The sequence below is a fragment of the Camarhynchus parvulus genome, chromosome 2 (assembly GCF_901933205.1).
Source record: "Camarhynchus parvulus chromosome 2, STF_HiC, whole genome shotgun sequence".
Lineage (NCBI taxonomy): Eukaryota > Metazoa > Chordata > Aves > Passeriformes > Thraupidae > Camarhynchus > Camarhynchus parvulus.
In genome coordinates, this window is record NC_044572.1 from 100,824,689 (window position 1) to 100,842,635 (window position 17,947).

The window sequence follows — 17,947 nt, forward strand, 5'->3', positions numbered from 1 at the left end:
AGCTTTGTTAAGTCACAGAAAATCCTAGCAGATTCCTAGAAGGGACAGTTCTCACAAACATCCCAGGATATGCTATAAAGAAGTGTTCACAGCAGTAGGAAAACTCTGCAGCTCTGATGGAGAATGCCACAGAAAAAGGTATCACAGGGTGGTCCAAAACCAGTTGAAATGTTCATAGTAAAAAGGACAGAAAGGGAAGATTTGAAAAATGAAAACTGAAAAAGTAGGTGAGCGTAATCATGGAAAAAAATCAATGAACCACAGTGCTTCAGCAGATAGAGAAGACTGACACACAAAAAACCTTGCTACAGTCAGTAAAGTTAAAAAGCATTCAGTGAGAAAACATTATTAGCCAGTGAAAGAAGTATCTTCAAAAGAATCAGTGACAGTATTTCAGGCAAGAGTAGCAGATGATGAACAGTGATAAATGAGTAAAATCTGAAAAATTTAGAAGGTATTATGGGAAAGGAAAGAACTATATTATCTTTTGGCTAAGAGAACTGAAAGCAAAAAAGGAAGTACAGTGGCATGAGTAAGCAAAGTGAATGCCAGGATACTGATGAAGACATTCAGAGAAGAATGATGTCTAACTGGAAGACATCAGAATTGGACAAAATTCACAAGCATTCATTAAGTATCTTTATCAACTCATATCTTAGCTCAAAACACAGGAAATGCAGCAAAAGGCTGGCTGGATGGAGCACTTTTATGAAAAAAAGGAAAAGACAAAGGGAAAGAAGGAGGTGGCATCCTAAAAACCTGCAAGTGACTCACCAGTTATCTGAGAGCTCCTTAATGAAACAATCAGTGAAAATCAGAATATTTTTTTGATGGGGAGCATTTGGCAGATACTAGAAAAGAACAAGGGCCTAGATGTTGTTTTGATAGATTATGCAAAAGCTTCTGAAAGTGTGTCATGGAATGGGAATCCAGAAGCACCTGGGACTGGGGAGGGAAGTGAATTAGCAGCAATTCACAGGGAGAGGAGAGGAGAGGAGAGGAGAGGAGAGGAGAGGAGAGGAGAGGAGAGGAGAGGAGAAGAGGAGAGGAGAGGAGAGGAGAGGAGGAGAGGAGAGGAGAGGAGAGGAGAGGAGAGGAGAGGAGAGGAGAGGAGAGGAGAGGAGAGGACTGTGAAGGATTTTTTTCACAGTAAGACACATTGAGAAATATTATTTATTAACAAGAGAGGAAAGTCTCTCTCATATGTACTTAGTAAAACAACTTGAAATTACATGGTCAGTAGGAGGCAAAAAAAATTGCCAGTTAAAACTGTAAGGCTTCTTTCTTAAGGAAATAAAAATTTTATTTAGATAGAACAAGCCTATATACCCAAGAAGTCCTGTTGAAAATATCACAGGAGATCAAAACAGGTATTGGTGAAAAAAAACCCGAAAAAACAGCACTAAACATGATAAATGTTAGAAATTCTTCAAAAGTTTATGATAAACACCAAAGGTGGCTTTAAAGAAAGAGTGCTTCCAGAGACATGTACAATTCCTAAAGGTATTTCAGCATGCAAAATACATTAAAGATAATCAACATATATGCCATCCACTGCAGTGAGAAATGGGAGCCGAGGGAATTGCACGACACGCCAAAGCAGAAGCAAGCACTGAATTAAGCAATAAATATGAACATAGATGGGAGAAAGCCTTTCTGTTGATCCAATGATAGAGAATAGTCAAGGATATTGCAGAGAATGAGCATATGGTTGCAGGAAGCTATATCAGAGGGTGAATACCGTCTAACTGGGTCTCAGGCAATGCTCCAGGACCAGAGAGGAAAACGCTCCCTGTAACTGTCAGCCCTTAGATAGACAAGATGCAGAGTCAGGGTGGATTGGGAAGAAGCTACATGGCTTTGGGGTCACTTTTGTCCTGATACATAAAGCACTAGCTTTCCACTGGCATGCCCATAATATATTCCTTGCAGACATTAAATGTTCCTAAGGAGGCACTGCTTCTGGTAGTTATTTGAACACATCTTGAGTGAAGAATATTTTTTTTTTAGCAATGTCAACAACACTGCAAGCACACTTATCTGACACATGCGTAGCTGTGTTTCTCCAGCTTTTGGCTCATCTGTCCTTGTGTGACCTGCAAAGGACTCCAACCTCATCTTCTCACCTCCAGTGACCTTGTGAAATTGTAACTGCCAGAGAAACCGCAACTCACGGCATGTGAAACCAGACTATCTCTACTACTACTACTACTACTACTTCATCTCACAATCCTTCTTATGCCCTGCTTTATCTCCACATCAGCATGAATACATCCCACCGTTCTACCTGCTATCTCTCCCTTTCCCTACCTCCCCTCCAGCTTTTGCCTCTTACCGGCAAGGAATGCATACAAAGTAAGGGTGCATTCACCTCATCTTGCAACCCAGCAGAGAGACAGCTGACTTAGCAGCGCTTCCCAGCACAGCTAGGCTGCAGCAATCTAAGCTGCAAGGTAAATCCAGCCTGGTTAGAGCCTTCAGCTCTGCTGGAGCATTTTTTCCCTCACTTCTCACCCACAATTTAGTTTCTGCTTGAACTCCAAGACCATCAAGCAGTACCCAGCGGACCTGCATGTTAATCGACAACAAACAATAAAATTAGGTACTGTTGATGAGATGGCATTTTTTTACAGAGCAGAGACTGCAGGCCCTGTAACACGGTATTATGTACACTTAGCACAGCATTCACAAATAATATTGAGAAAGGAGAAGAATAGCTAAAACATCATGCAGACTTTATCTTTCGTGTCAGGTTCACAAGTAATCTAAGCAACACCGATATGTGTACCAGCTGATGATCTGCTCTGTTAGCTACAAACACTCCAAAACTCCTGCACTGGACTACTCATAACTCCAACGCACAGAGAAATTAAATAGAGACTGTCCTTATAAAACTGAGCCAGGCTTTGTGCCAGTTGACTCACAAGTAATGTTGGAAAGATTAAAATAACACATAATTGCACCAGCTCTCTAAATCTGACCAGGGCTCAGCGGATAAATGTCTTACCTCATTACTTTTAAATGCTCTATCTCAATCTGGTTTAAAACAGAGCAGGGGCTGTGAACTGCCAATCTGCTGTACTGTTAAGAGAACAGAAATACCACTGCAGATTGGGATGTAGGCTCCAGCAAAGAGCTGTGCTCAGTATTTGGCTTCCCTTTACGGTCCCCTGCTCCTCAGCTCACTTGCTTCCAAGGATCATCACTTCACCCAGTGTGACTGTGTGTCAGCACCAGTTGAAATGATCCCTTTTCTCAAGAGACAGCATTTCTGTGCCTGAAGTGCAATGTTATTTATACATTACAGACCACATTCTGGCTGCCCAGCTCATGCTGATGGCTCCACCACCACCACTGAGGAGTACCAGCCAGAACAGCGGCTTGCCTATCTGAGCCCTGCTCTCAGACACAAGTCATGCACACTTCATTTGACTTTCAAGTAGGTGGAAGTCCCAGTCTGTGTAAAGAACAGCCAGAGCTAGCTGTAGTCAAATCAGAAAGAGTTTTGCTCCAGCAGGAAGGGAGTTCTTAAGGAAACAGTTTAAAATGGGACAGAAGCCCTCTGAGAAGCCCCAGACAAGAAGTGGAGCATCACTCATCTACATCTCTATTGATTCTAAATTACCGATGACGTATCTGGGACATATAACAGAGGAGACCTTTGGGGCAGTTGTACAAGCAATAGCAGCAAGCACTTCATGTAAGAATTATTCTAAGACACCTCTGTGCCAAATTTCCATTCTAACCCCATGCTCTGCATGGTTTTTCTGACAATTGCTTACCTCTTTTAACTTGTCCAGCTCATTTTGCAGCGTCTGCTTGGATACTTCCACCTCAATGATTTGCTGCCGAAGGACTTCATTTTCATCTTCTGCTTTAACTCGTTTCTCCTCCACACTCTCCAGCTCATGGTGCAGTCTGACAGAAACATCTTTGGCTACCTGGTCAAAAGAGCACAAATGCATGAGGGTCATCCATGAGGAGGAACAGCTACAGTATGTCTCCTACAGTAAGAAGCATATCACAGCCCTAGACAGCCAAGAGATTTTTAATTCAATTATGACACTGTTGATGGAACACTCCAAGCCTTCCAAGTACCAAAATGAATATTCATTTCTAATAAAGGAATCCAGAATGAAAATATATTTGATTACCCATTTCCAGCTCCCTCTCCACATTATGCTAAGGCAATGTCATGAGCAGCAGGAGGAAACAAGCAGGCACCAAAGCTGCCCATCAAAGTCCCAGCACATCACACAGATAAAGCCAAAGACAAGGAATTGTGCTGTAAAGCTGACAGGCCATCCATCAAAGCAGTGTGTGCAGCAGTCACAGCCACACAAACTTGCTGCTCTAGCAGCAATCACAACTAGGCAAGAGTGATATGAAAGCACAGAAATATATGCTAGCTTAGGTTTTCTGAGTCCAGCCTAAAAAGAATACATTTCATTTACTCCAAAAACATTTATAAAAGTGGTACATCATACAACACAAGGAATTATGGAATTACAAGAAGTCAGTAATAAAAACACTCAATATCTCTTTCATTGAAATCTAGGTACAAGATTTTTACTGAGTAGTGTATCATTGCTATTGTTATAAGGTTATAATTTGGTTTCCATCATAAAAGAAAAAATGAGATGTGACATTTTAAAAGGTTTGATGACTTGATATGTTACTCTCATTTCCACTGCTGACAACAAATCATTCTGGTTTCAGAAGGTTTTATGTTTTGCACTTATAATATTCTTAATAATTCTAGTTGCAAGCAGTCCTCTCTACAGAAGATATTTTAAAAACAGCGGCAAGATAGCAAAATCAAGAAAGATGAGTAAAGCTAGATAAACATCATGTCTACACAAAGCTTTACTTGGTCTTGATGGAAGCATTTCTGAAAGATACAAAAACTGTTTCAGTATGAATATAATTTGACAGGTATTTGTGTTCGCAGGGAATGAGCATTTTGATTCTCTATCTGCCCTGCAAAAATATTATAACACTCTGTTCCTGTTACAAGTAACTCACTAGACACCAAGAAATGCACTTAGACTATTTTTTTCCAGTTACTTTGCATAAGCAAGAAGTGAAAAGGAAGGAAACAGCATGAACTGGAAAAAGCATATCAGGTTTTGTTTACACAGTATTGCAAAGCTAAGGTTTTCAGTAAAACCAGTAAATCAAGACCCTTTAAATCTTTCAAATGCAGAAATGTAACTTGACGGTATTTCTTTCATTTTGAATCTGAACACATGTTTTTTTACTCACTGACACATCTTTTTATGGCGATGAGCTGAATATTTGCTCTCCACCACAGCAGAAGGAAATTGGTTGTGACGTTTGGAGAACTACTGCTTGTTTCATGTGTCACCCTCACTTCCATTGCAGAGAGCCACATCACAGGCTGCTCTCTTTTGCTGTGAATATGAATCTCTCAACCCACCTTTAAATCTTGTTCCAGGCTCCTAATGAGCTCTCCATCCACATGGCCTGTTTGTGCAACTTTCAAGCTTTTCTGTTCTGCTTTCCTGAGACGATATTGCAGAATGCGGCAATTCTTGTTCGCCCGGTCCAGCTCTCGCCGGAGCTCCTGCAGCTGGTAAACATCTTCCTCTAAGTAGCTGTCACGCATTTCTTCCATCTCAGCCCGAAGTTCATCCAGCTCATCCTGTGAGAAGTCAAAACAGTGCTCCATCATACCTCTGAATCTCACCCATGGGAGCAAAATAGGAAACATGCTCGCTAGGATACCACATTAGTGAAATGATACAGATTGCAACACGCAGCTCCAGAAGCCACAGGAACAGAAGTTTTAACCCAACACTGAGTAATTATGCTGAACTAAATTAATGAATACTTGTCATATTTCTTTCAACTGCTTTGATAATTAAAAACAAACCAGATGCTCATGTCTCCTGAAACTGGTAACCTTCATTTTACCATCTCAAGTTAAAATTAAAACTGCACAATACTTTACCACCATTTGAACTGATTCCTTGCTTTACTTAGACTACAGTAAACCTACTTAACCAAGCATCTCAACATCTCTGTGTGGTGTGCCTTTTTAACAACCAACACCTCCTAAAAATGAAATTTTTAGGGAAAAAAAAGTCCCTTACATAAAATACTGAAATGCTCCATATGGAAATGCTGTCCCATCTGAGCCTAACACTGTGCACTGGCTTAGTGACACGTGGATTGTGTGCAGGAGAAGGTGGGGTTTTGGTGTGTGCACACACATCTCAATAACAGGCCCACAGGAACAAAACAATGTTTTCCCATGTATTACCATGTGCCCATGGGAATAACCTGCTGGTTCTTTTCTGGGCATCATGAACTGTCCCAGTTCCACGTTGTACCATGTGTAGTACTTGCTCTCTAAAGTCAGATTAAAGATTTACAGCTGAACAGGATAAGCTCTATCATTGCCATTTGTTTAATACCTGCGTGACTGAAGCTCCAAAGCTAGAACTGTTGTAAAGGTCTTCCAGGCACAGGGGTACAAAGTATTAAACTACTGCATGACAGAAAAAAAAAGATTCTTCAAACTGAACAAAGTGGGGGGGAAAATCAAGAAAAAGAGGCAGGAAGAGAATATTTGAAATTAACTAATTATTTTTTTAATTGGCTTCTGTAAAATTGTGCTTGATATTATAAAACCCAAATTTTCTGTGGAAAATTTTGCTTAAAAAAGATTCCAGGAGAACTTGTACTGGGGCTGGCTGCACTGTGACCCCACTTCAGATCTGTAAATCACTCTTGAAATACCAAGGATGGCTGAAGATTATTTCACACTTGAAATTCCAAAGGTGGCCAGAGATTATTTCACACTTGTCTCAGGTGGAGAGGGCACTGCTATGAAGTCAGTACCCTTAACAAAGCCTCCTTGCCCCTGGCTGAACCATCCCTGTCCAGTCCCTGCAAGAACACATCTGCCCATACTCTCCTCTCAACCATTCCCCCTTCCCATGGCATAACGAGACTGACATATTAATCTCGCTTCATTGGAGCTTTGATAACCAATGCAGGGTAGATCTTGTCCCTGAGCACAGTCCTGACTAAAGGAAGAGGGTTGATGGGTTCTTTAGCCTTGTCAGTTATGTTAGAATTATAGTGTTACTCTTATCAAAATCCCATCCATGTATAAATACTCCAGTATTTAAACAGCCATGGTTTAATTTCAATTAGTTGAGCCAGCATAAATTTTGGGTATGCACAAGGCCTGTTATTTCCAAAATTACAGCTCTGGGCTCACCAGTGAGGCTTTGCTCCACCAGTACAGCCCACTCAGGACCCTACACTGCTCTCCCTAGATGCTCTGAAAGGACAGAGGAGTTTTCTCACAAGCCCACTATGTCACTGTACATTCTCAATATGTTCAGATTTCTGCTGCAGGATCATCCAGTCCCCACAGTCTCTCTGGGACAGGGGCAGGATCAGGATATTTGTGTGGATGGATAAACTCATGGGTTACTCCCCAGTGAGCTGGATCATGCTCACACCATACACTGTCTGAAAAGGAGTAGTGTAAGCACAGTCATTGAGGTAACCCTTGCAGCAATAACATCCTCACAAGTTCCAAATACATTAATTAAGCACAAACAGCTGACTTCAACAGAGCAAATGAGCTCTGCAGACCAAACCCAGCAGGATTATTTCAAAACAATTTAGACTCCAGGCTCTATCTACTCATCCTCAGGACACAGCCAAATACTCTGGCCAGTTTACAGCCAACACACTGGTGAAGTTTTGATAAATGATGTATATTTTTAAAAAGAAAAACATAGCAATGCAGGCTTGATTGGATTGGGAACGAGACCGGCTTTTCTTTTCTGTGTACACACTTATCACTACACTTCACATTTATAGACACCTTCAAGAGGTAAAGTAAAAGTTTACCCAGTGAAGATAAGAAATGCAGAAGAAAATGTCAAGGTTTCAGAAACCGATTAGAGAGTAGCAGTGGCTTTTGAACCTAAGAAAAGGAGTACACTTGTGCATTATCAGCTTATTATTGAGGTATTTTGGCTAAGGTACTCATACCAAAAGTAGAGTCTTTACCAGTCAGAGCTTAACACAGCCCTATGGAATGAACAGGACCAGGGTTATTTCTTAAGGTGCAGACTCAGGTGTTGAATTTACCTCAACTAGACTTAAGTTCAATTAACTTTTTAATGTCATCTTCAGAATGCTAATATTAGATTAGTAATTGGGTTGTAAATTAAAATTTTGAAACACATCTCCACAATAAAGAAAAACAACTGTCTTCAACAAATTAATGGGATCTGGTTTATAATCTGCTGTTTACATTTAAGAACTAAGCAATGGCCTTCATGTATAAAGTAGCCTGCAATTATAATGTCATTGCTCATCTCTTAAACTTCCTTCTTATCTTTATCAAGTTTTGTTGGTAGTAAATTTGGTTGGTTTCTAAAGACAAATAATAAACAATATTTGATTTCAAAGCATTTATTGCAACCAAATTTGGAAAGTGAACTTCACATAATTTTAAACAACCAAATCCCTGAAACACTCATCCCATTGAAACTGAATATTTCCAAATCCCATCTGTGGGCATGGAAGTTCTCCCAGCTGTAAAAGTCACTCTGTCTCTGTTGGAGACTTCAATCCCATGTCATTCCTCACAACAAAGAAGTTCCTCAAAGAGTTGCAAGCATTGGCATGAGTTATGTTTTAGGAGATAGGACTGTCTTTAATCTCCTGGTAAACCAAAGTTTTCTCAATCTCTCTTACCAGCACAACTATGACTTTGTAAGTCAGTGTTGTGGGGTTTTATTTTGCCTGGTGGGTCATTTGGTTTTATTTCTGTTTTGGGGGTTTTGGGGGGGTTTGGTTTTGTTTTTGGGGTTTTTTTCCTTTTTTGTTTTGTTTTGTTTTTTTTTTTTTTTTTGGACTGTGCCTGCCTCTGGCTTTGGTTATAAATACAAAGTTTGTTTTTCTCTAGTGTAATTTTGCAGATAAATTAAAATGTAGAATACAAGGAAGGAAACTGTACTTTAAAATCTCACACAGTTCTCCTCTCTGATATTTTTTGACTGACACAGTTTCTTTTCCACAATTAATTTCTTTTCTACTTCCAAAATTTTCACATGGAAATCAAACTGTATCCTGACTTCTTGTATTTAGAGATACAACACCCTTTGGATGAGCATTAAAACAAGGCAACATGAGGCCACAAACAGTTTTGACTGTATAAGGAGCAGAAACCTCACAGTATAGGCTGAATGCAGCATCAGCCCATATTCTGCTGTATTGCTGCAGTGCTTGGGGCTTGAACCTATGTAGTCTGTCCAGCCCAGAGAGGAAAAGAACCAGATTAAATCAGATAGATTAAATCTTTTTGAATAGCAACATGAAGTCCTATTATCATGTAATAAATATATAGAGAGGAACATGTCATCTCTGGAAAATCTGGCTCAGATTTTGTATGTCAGTCAGCACACAATTATAGATACTGGGATAACCTTTAACTAAACCATAAAAGTTTAACTTTAGTTACAATAAAGACACAATCTTGCTTTCAATACAGGCCACAAGGCCAGTGACAAGGGTGTAGATGCTTTCATTTCTTAACAGTTTATTCTCCTTGGTGATTTTGCTGTGGACACTGAAACTGTATGGTGAAAGATCCTAAGTCAGAACTGTTACAAGTGCACCTGGAAAATCAGAACAACTTTAACTCCTCCTCTAAAGTGATCCATGCACAGAAAATGAAGGAAGCTAAGTTAAAGACCCATGGAAGGGAAAATTACAACTGAAACTATGATGGTCCTACTTACTAAACTGGCAAACTACTGCTTTGAAGGAAAACATGTCAATCATTTGTGAAATCAAAGGCAAATGCAGCAAAGCCAAAATTCTCAGCGTGGTGGTTTGCAAAAAAGGGATGCTCTGGCTGCAAGGCAGATGGAAATAACAGATAAGCCAAACCCCTGACTTTATTAAAATCTATTGTTCTTACTACTCTTATTATTGTGAGTTAGAATTAAAGCTCTTTCTCTCAGGAAGTATTGAGCTTCATACTGTAGACTTTAATATTGTAAAACTGAAGAAAGAGATCAGAATAGGCACTTAAAAGTAATTAAAACAAACAGGCAAGAAAGCAGCCATCCCTCTTTGTTCATCTACAAATGGAGAGCTGCTCCCTTCCTTAAACAGGGAGGACCTGCTCCAGCACTCCAAAGTGGCAATTGAAATTGGGAGGTTAAGTGCTGGCATCAGAAGCTTCACTTTGCTCTGCATTCCTGAAGGGGATGAAAGCCTCCTCTCGATCCCTTTTAATTTAATGGTAATTATGCTATTACTTTCAGTAAGAACAGCACGAGGCAGAGAGTCCTACAAGAAGGAATATTGTTTAGGAAAAGCTAAACTGCTTTTCTTTCCCTGTGTCACTCAGAAAAAAATGAATGGAAGTCTGTTTTCTAACTGGCAGCTCTTTCCAAATTTGCAGTAGAAATCCAAGTTGCACCAGCTCCTGAGCCTTTCAGCTTGTGGTTTCCCTTGGCCCAAATGAGTTCCTAAAGGCCAGCTCTTTGGGGTCTCACAGGAACCACCCACCTGAGGGTCACAGGGTGGCTGCATGGACTCAGGGCCACACACAAAAATTGTAAGCAGCCTCTCTGTTTGCAGGAATCCCCGGGACCACAGTGCAAAAGCAACAGAACCAGGATTCCCCATTTGCCTGTCAGTGTGCCAAGCCAATGTGAAGTGGTGGAGAAGGGGAAAGCCTTGTGTGCAACTTCCATCACTGTGTAGCCCAAATACATACTGATAGGTCATTTTCTGTCTGTACTGTGCAAATTAAACACTTGCCTGTCAGAAGAGAAGCCATTATCTCATTAATACCTTTACTGATGTCATGCTTGTTTATTATTGATTTAATTACAATGAAGTATAATTAAGAACAAATTATAGGAATATGACTTGTTTATGATTCTTAAAAAAAAAAAAGAGAGAGAGAGAAAGAGAGAGAAAAGGTCAGGCCACGCAGCTATTACACTGAGTAACCCATACTCATCTGAGTCATTCCCACTGAAATGACCAGGAATACTTGCATAACTTATGGGCTCTGTCCACCCACCCAGTCTGGTTATGATCTGTAACAAGGTTTGAAAATGAATTTTCCAATCATCTCCACCAACTGCACACTCATTCTGTCCACAGAGCATGCAAGAAACGGATTCCTTCCGAAATAAAACAGAGACCTACACTCTGTAGGTGCATCAAGATGCACTCCAAGCATGCCTTAAATGCACTCCATTACTTGAGTCCTCTGGACAGCTTTAAAATATATGCATGATGGGGACGTATTTTTCAAGGGGCCAGACTAAATGCAGTCCAAAGCAAGACCACTAAATTGGACATAAATACAGAGGAAGGGTCATCCTCAGCACGTGCATTTAGGTCAGCCTGCTGATCTACCTTCACTGAGATGAATTACTGCCTAAAATAAAAAAGCTCTTATCTCAGAGCCATTAAATAGTGGAACGCAATCATTAGTCAAAAAAAAAAAAAAAGCTGGAAATTATTATTAGGGAGAAATTACATGCAAAAAACAAGCATGGAAGACACATGAATACTGAATTCATTACTCTGTGAACACAGTTATACACACTGGCAAAGTCTTTAGGTTCCAGTGAGTTAAAACACATCAGTATGCAGAAGTGTTATATTAAGTTGAAAACACCTGCAAGCTACAAAGACAGAAACACACAAAATCACTAAATTGTATAGTATTGAAGAAAATGCAAATGAATCAGGAAATTCAATTGTCTTTGTAAAAGATATGTCTGTTAATTGACCCAAAAGTCATATTTACAGATTTTGTCAGTACCATTTTCTAAATAGAATGTTATTTAATATAAATTAAATCAAATGAGGGGAGAGTGGGGAAGGGAGGAAGAGTGGCAATTACAGGGGATAGCTGCTATTGCACTGGCGAATCCAGAGCTTCTAGAAAATCCTTGATAAATCTAAGATCCACGAACTGTGATTTTACATAATCTCTGTTTTCATGTTTTAAATATCTCAAACCATCTATATGTAGGAGATGCTGCTTCTGCTGCTGCTAAGGAATATACACATCCCCCACAGCACTTCACAGCAGAACTGCAGCAGGGATAAATATGCTCTGAAAGGCTTTGATTGGGAAGCAAGCAACAGCCATTATTTTTGCCTCTTGCAAAATATGTTAATGAACTCAAAGTCCCTGGGCCCCTGATGTTATTATTTAGCTCTCAAATCAGACTACTTTACAAGTCATGCACCAATCCAACGTGGTCTGAAGCTTGTGCACAAAACCAAGATGTGAACTGAAAAGTCATAGGACCGTGAACACCTGTTGACTCAAGGGCTGGTTTAACTTTGCAGGATCTGAGGGCAGCATCTGGCAGCTTTTCTGCTTCATTCAAGCATTAGCTACAGTATTGTTCCAACACATATCCTTGACTGGGGCTGCTGAAGCTGTTGGAGCACTCATCAATGGCAACATCCACAGCATTTCTTGACGGCGACCAAGGCAAACCCGGTGCATCACACGGCTCATCCCCTCCAGGCAGGCTGCCAGGACTCAGCTGGAGCTAGCAAGGCACATGGCCTGGCTATTCCTCCCCCAAAGTGACATCCTCCTCGGCAGCTGACCATCCCTCTAGCTGAGCCCAGCCACCTGGGGTCTGTGCCCCGGGCAGGGTTGTCACCTTCCATTCTCTCGGGGCCGCCGCTCTCCAGGTGGGAAAAGCAGCACGTCAAGCAGAGATGCGGGATGAGCTTCATCCTGCTAACCCTGGCAACCCTCACTAAACGGGAAAAAACTGGTGCCGTCACTGTGCATCATTTTTGCTCTGCAAAACCCTTTGACATCCACAAATCCCTGCAGGTTAATAAAAGAAGCGGTGGAATTACTCCCCCTGAGTTCAGCGCAAGGCTGCAACTCAAAGAGCTACAGTTTCAAGTGAGTAAAGAAACACAATGTAACCTCATATGACACACGTTGTGATTTTAAACAGAAATGAACACAGTTTAGATGCATCAGAGAGGAATACAGGGCCTGCAGTGGTCCCTTAGTCAATTTATATCCAGAATATGTCACAGTTACAAATGAATACAGAAAGAAAAAAAGACGAAGTAAGGCAAAAAAGACAGTTATCTAATAAATCCAAGATAGTATATTGTCTGTGCTAATCCACACTGCAGCAGCATTTCCAGCATATTGAACTTGTACAACACAGGCACCAAGAGAAGGGCAGGTAAAGAAAAGCACAGCAAGCACCAGGTTTATTTTAAGGGCTGTAGGAAGTGTCACGCCTCGTGTCGGAGGCGGCTTTCACATTAGGGCCATGAAGGGTGCAAAGAGAAAAGGGGTGTGTGTTGTGACTAAAGCACCGCTGCTGTTTCTGCTAGCACATTTATTTAATTAACACAGTCTTAACTAAAGCTGGGCTGAGACAAAGAAAAAATGTCTCTAATTGCTAAAATTTGGGCCTTCTTCCTTTAGATTCCTCACACTTCAGAGGGCTCTACACCACAAAGGGTTTCTTTCCAAGTTTCCCAAGGACTTGCCTGGTGAATGACACTTCTCCATGTGCTGGACACTTTAAAGAAAACTTGAAAATCAACTACTTGTGTGGGCAGTGTTTTGCTACTACTAACAGGACTGATGAGCAATAACTAAAACTTTATTTACTACCAGCAGTTACCAAGGATCTCCTGGTCCTGCAGAGTCAGGCACCATGACAAAATTTCTCTTTTTAGACATCAACAACTAAGTGATATATTTTAAAATGCTGCCGTAGTATTACAATCTTCCCTCATAGGTAGCTGAAATAAGGTCATGCAAGGAATACATGAAAGTGAAATCAACCGTGAAATTTCACAAAGGTAATAGAAGAGAGGCTTCTCAGTGTAAACACATCTCCTCATGCACTTCACCTACAGGCTTAGCTTTGCAGCTAGTCAGCTATGGCTAGAGCCAAATTCTTATCTAGGGTAAAGCCCTGGAAATACATAAGGTGGAAACTTGATACCAAGTTAAAATCTGGCTCATGGTATAAGAAGTCTGAGATGTTTGCAGAAGCAGCAGCTTGCTCTGCATTCCGGGAGACTTTCTAGTATTTAGTGTAGAAACAAAAACAAATGATTTGGTTTGTTTTGGATTTTTCTTTCTGATAACACTTTAATCTCTAGTAATCTTTAGCACCAAGTCTCTATGTGCGTGTGTGTGTGTGTATCTTCTATAACCTGTTACAGACACATGAAAGATACATGGAAGATTTTCCTATGTGAAAGATAAAATTCCCTGAAAAAGACTTTATTATGTGCACTTAGGGCTGCACTCCAGTTGCAGGCAGGGATAAGGAGGAATGAAAACCACAAAATTTGGCTTGTGGCCATGCTCAGGAAATTAACAGTTTCTTCTGGGATTTATCTAATCATTTGTCTATTTACAATTGACAGCATCCCTGTTATCCCTTAGCCCCCTCTGGAGAAACACAGCTCACTCCAATGCCAACCAAGAGAACTGCATTGTAAAAAACACATGGAACAAACCCACAAGTAAACAACTCAGACAGTGATGTGGTTTTAATTTGCAGACTTTTTTAGAGGTTTTCCTAGGAAAGGCAAGTGATGTTTGGGAATTCTCCTGATAATTTTTGCACCACTGGGCATTTCCAGCCATTTTGAGAGAGAAGCAGAACTAAGACCTCACACACCAAGGTGGCCAAGCAAAGCAGACAACATTCATTTCCCTCAGAAGAGGCAATGGTGTTAGCTCATGGCTTTCCAGGCACCAGGACATGCCCACCAAACAAACCAGTCTGTATTATCCTACCAGACCCAGAAATAGTTTTAACATGAAAAAGTCACAATCTGGAAAAAAAAAAAAAAAAGTGTTAGGAAACAACTGCTGTAGATGATGAAGACATCAAGGTGAAAGGTCTGAAGACATTGTTGCACAGGGTGAAAAATTTGGAAGAAGCAGAATAAAGTTCTTCACCTAGGACTTGCCATTGTCAGCTAGGTCCCATGATCACAGGGTTCCCCAGGTGGGAAACACTAACAAGGCCCTGTCCTAGACAATTCAGACACACTCCTTTTCCCCTAGTTTCCCATAGTTAAAAATCACTTTCAGTATATTACACATACTTTGTAATGGGTTTAAGTATATAATACTTATATACTTGCTCAAATTCTGTATTGCAAAGAGATGCTCTCGGACTCCATGACTTCTGGCAGTGCCAGCTAGCTACTCCTTAAGTGATTCCCATTATCAGTTCTGATTTCACTACATCTCCTCTTGCTTCTAGGCTGTCAAATAAAACAGAAGCTTGTGATAAAGGTTCTCTGTGCTGCTCATCTTTTTATAGACTATAACATTTCCCTACCACACTCGAGTTTCCCATCCAGTGAGTGCTATAAAAGCTTCACTACAAGCCAATAATTTTTATTGGTCTGGTTTTGTATTATCCTTTTCTAGATGACCAGCAGTGCCCACAGTATTTCAGGTACACTCACTGACCTGTGTAACAGCTACAGTTCTAGAAAACATTCCCAGATTTTCTTAGTTAGTCTCTGTTCAGTTCCCACTGTAATCTAACAATTTTTGCAGATTTTCATTTCTCCTTCTCTCATGATGCTCCTGAGTTAACACAACACACTTAAACAGAAAAGTGCATACTTATTCCCTCCAAGTACTTAATATTTTGAATATTAAGATTTCTTTACCATCCTCTGCCTTCATTTTTCACATGTTCCTCAGAGGTTAACTTTATGATTAAGTTCTGGCTGATCTTTGCTGGGCTTGACTTAAGCTAGAAAAACTTAGTGTCATCTGAAAATTTTGCTGTATCATTGCTTGTTCCTTTTTCCAGTTCACTAAGCAGCACCAGACCTGGCAAAGAACCTTGCAGCACCCCTGCTGTTACCCTTTTGCTATGCTGAATATTGTTTCATGTACCTTAGCCAAAACCCCTTAACAAGCCTAGCCTGTATCTTTATCACTCTTGTTTCCCAAGGTTACACACAAAACTGCAGTTCTTATTTGAGTAAGAATCCTAGATTTACATGGATTTCCATGGTTATTTTGCTTGACAACAGGGAGTTCCAAATATCAGGGAACAAAGATTGTTTTCACCAGAGGCAGAGTCAAACAGTGGCTGTGGTTACAGGATTATCTCAGTTTATCTTATTTATAGATCTTTATGGATGTAGCTTCTTTGCTCTGCCAAAAGATCAGATTGTAAGTACAAGTCCAACTAAAGGTTCCCACAGGTCAACCCTGCTCAGAGCTCGCCTGAATTTAGCTTTCCTGTTTCTCGGAGAATGGATTCCTACTGATATACTTTTCTACCTGTACAAGGATGCAATGACACTTTTTTCTTGTTGCCCTTGTTGTTCTATTAGTACTTCACAGCGAGTGGCTTCACTTTCCACTGATAAAGTAACAAAATAATCAGAGCACATAATGCTGTCATCCTTTCCACATCAAATGAGGGAACCTGTTCCTTTGGCTTTTCCTAAAGGGTGATACTGAGGAAAACAGTTCCTGGAAAGCAAAGTTCTGCTAACCAGTAGAGTGTTTGCGGTGCTTTAGAAAGAGTCGGGGTTTGTTGAGCTACAACCACGTCAACCAAACGCAACATTGCCACGGTACATGTTGCACCGGACTGACGTTCATCCAGCGCCCACAAATCGGGCTTTGCAGGGAGCCGCGATCATTCCCTTAAGTCCCTTAACTCTCCTTAAGCCGCGCCGCGGTCCCGCTTCGTGGGGGCGGGGGAGGAGGGGGCCGAGGCTCCCGGCTGGCTCTCCCTGCCCCTATTGCCCTCCTGCGGGTAAAATTCGGCATTTGGTCCAGCGGGGGCGGGGGTCCCATGGGAGGTGACTCCAGGCAGAGCGAGTATTCCTCCCTCCTTCCAAGCGCGGTCCCCGCATTCCCGGGCAGGAGGGGGCCGCGTTTCTACCGCTGCCGCCTCCTTCCCTTCCCATTCCCGCCGCGGGCGATGCTCACCTTGAGGTACTCGTTCTCCGAGCGCAGCTCCTCCACCTCCCGCTGCAGCTCCTCCGGGGCTGCCGGCGGCGGCTCCCCGCGGCTCGGGGCTCTCCCCCCGCCCGTGGCCGCAGGTAGCGCATCCCCGCGGGAGCCGAGGGCCGCCGGAGCTCCGCGCCCGGGGCCGGGGCCGGCACGGGGCTGTTCGGCGGCGGGATGAGCGGCGGGATGAGCGGCGGGCTGCTCCCGCTCCCGGTCGCTGGAGCCGGTGCCGGACTCGGCGTCGCTGCTGGCGGCCGGGGCCAGGCGCTGCTCGTCGGAGAGTGGCTCGGAGGGGCAGTCGGAGAGGTCGGAGCTGCTGTCCGTGTGGCCGACGCGGGCCAGCGCCGCCGCCGCATGGCCGCTGCCCGCCGCGGCTCCCCGCTTCGCCTTCCTGCCCTTGCCGGGCGGCGGGGCCGCCTCCCCGCCGGGCTGCCGCCCCGCGCCCCGGCCGCCGGGCCCCGGCTCCGGACCGCGGGCTGCCCGCTTGGCGCAGGGGCGGCCTTGGCGCCCGCCCTGCCGACGGCGGTGACGGCGGCGGCGGCCGCCTTGCCCCCGGGGCCGCGGGGCGGCGGGAGAGGCGGCCCGGCGCCGCCAGGAGCCCCGCGGAGGGCTGGTGCACGCCCGGGTGCGGCGACGAGGGCGCCCGGGCGGGGGAGGCCGGGGGACTTGGGGGCGCGGGCGGCGGCTTGGCGGCGGCGAGGGCGTGCAGGTCCTTGAGGAAGGGTCTGGCGGGCGACGGGGCGCGGTGCGGCCGCTTCTTCTCGGCGTGCGGGTGGTGGTGGCCGGGCGAAGGCGGCGGCGGCCGCAGCGCGTCGCCGGGCCCCGGTGCGGGGCCGTTCAGCGCCTCCATGGCGCGGGCCGGGGGCGGCGGGGCGGCAGCGGCGGCCGCGGGGGCGCCCGGCG

At 43.2% G+C, this 17,947-nt stretch overlaps 1 protein-coding gene across 4 annotated transcripts in view; it reads right to left on the reverse strand.

Moving 5' to 3' along the window:
- MTCL1 (microtubule crosslinking factor 1) overlaps positions 1-17,456 on the reverse strand; it is a 102,279-nt gene extending 84,823 nt beyond the window's left edge. For all 4 annotated transcript variants that reach the window (XM_030944131.1, XM_030944133.1, XM_030944130.1 and 1 more), the window contains exons 1-3: positions 17,024-17,456; positions 5,441-5,665; positions 3,783-3,941 (exon numbers count right to left, since the gene is read on the reverse strand). In XM_030944131.1, coding sequence (XP_030799991.1) covers positions 3,783-3,941; positions 5,441-5,638 — 357 coding nt within the window. In that variant the 5' untranslated portion in view covers positions 5,639-5,665; positions 17,024-17,456. The remainder of the gene's footprint in view (positions 1-3,782; positions 3,942-5,440; positions 5,666-17,023) is intronic.
- Between the last annotated feature and the right edge of the window lie 491 nt (positions 17,457-17,947).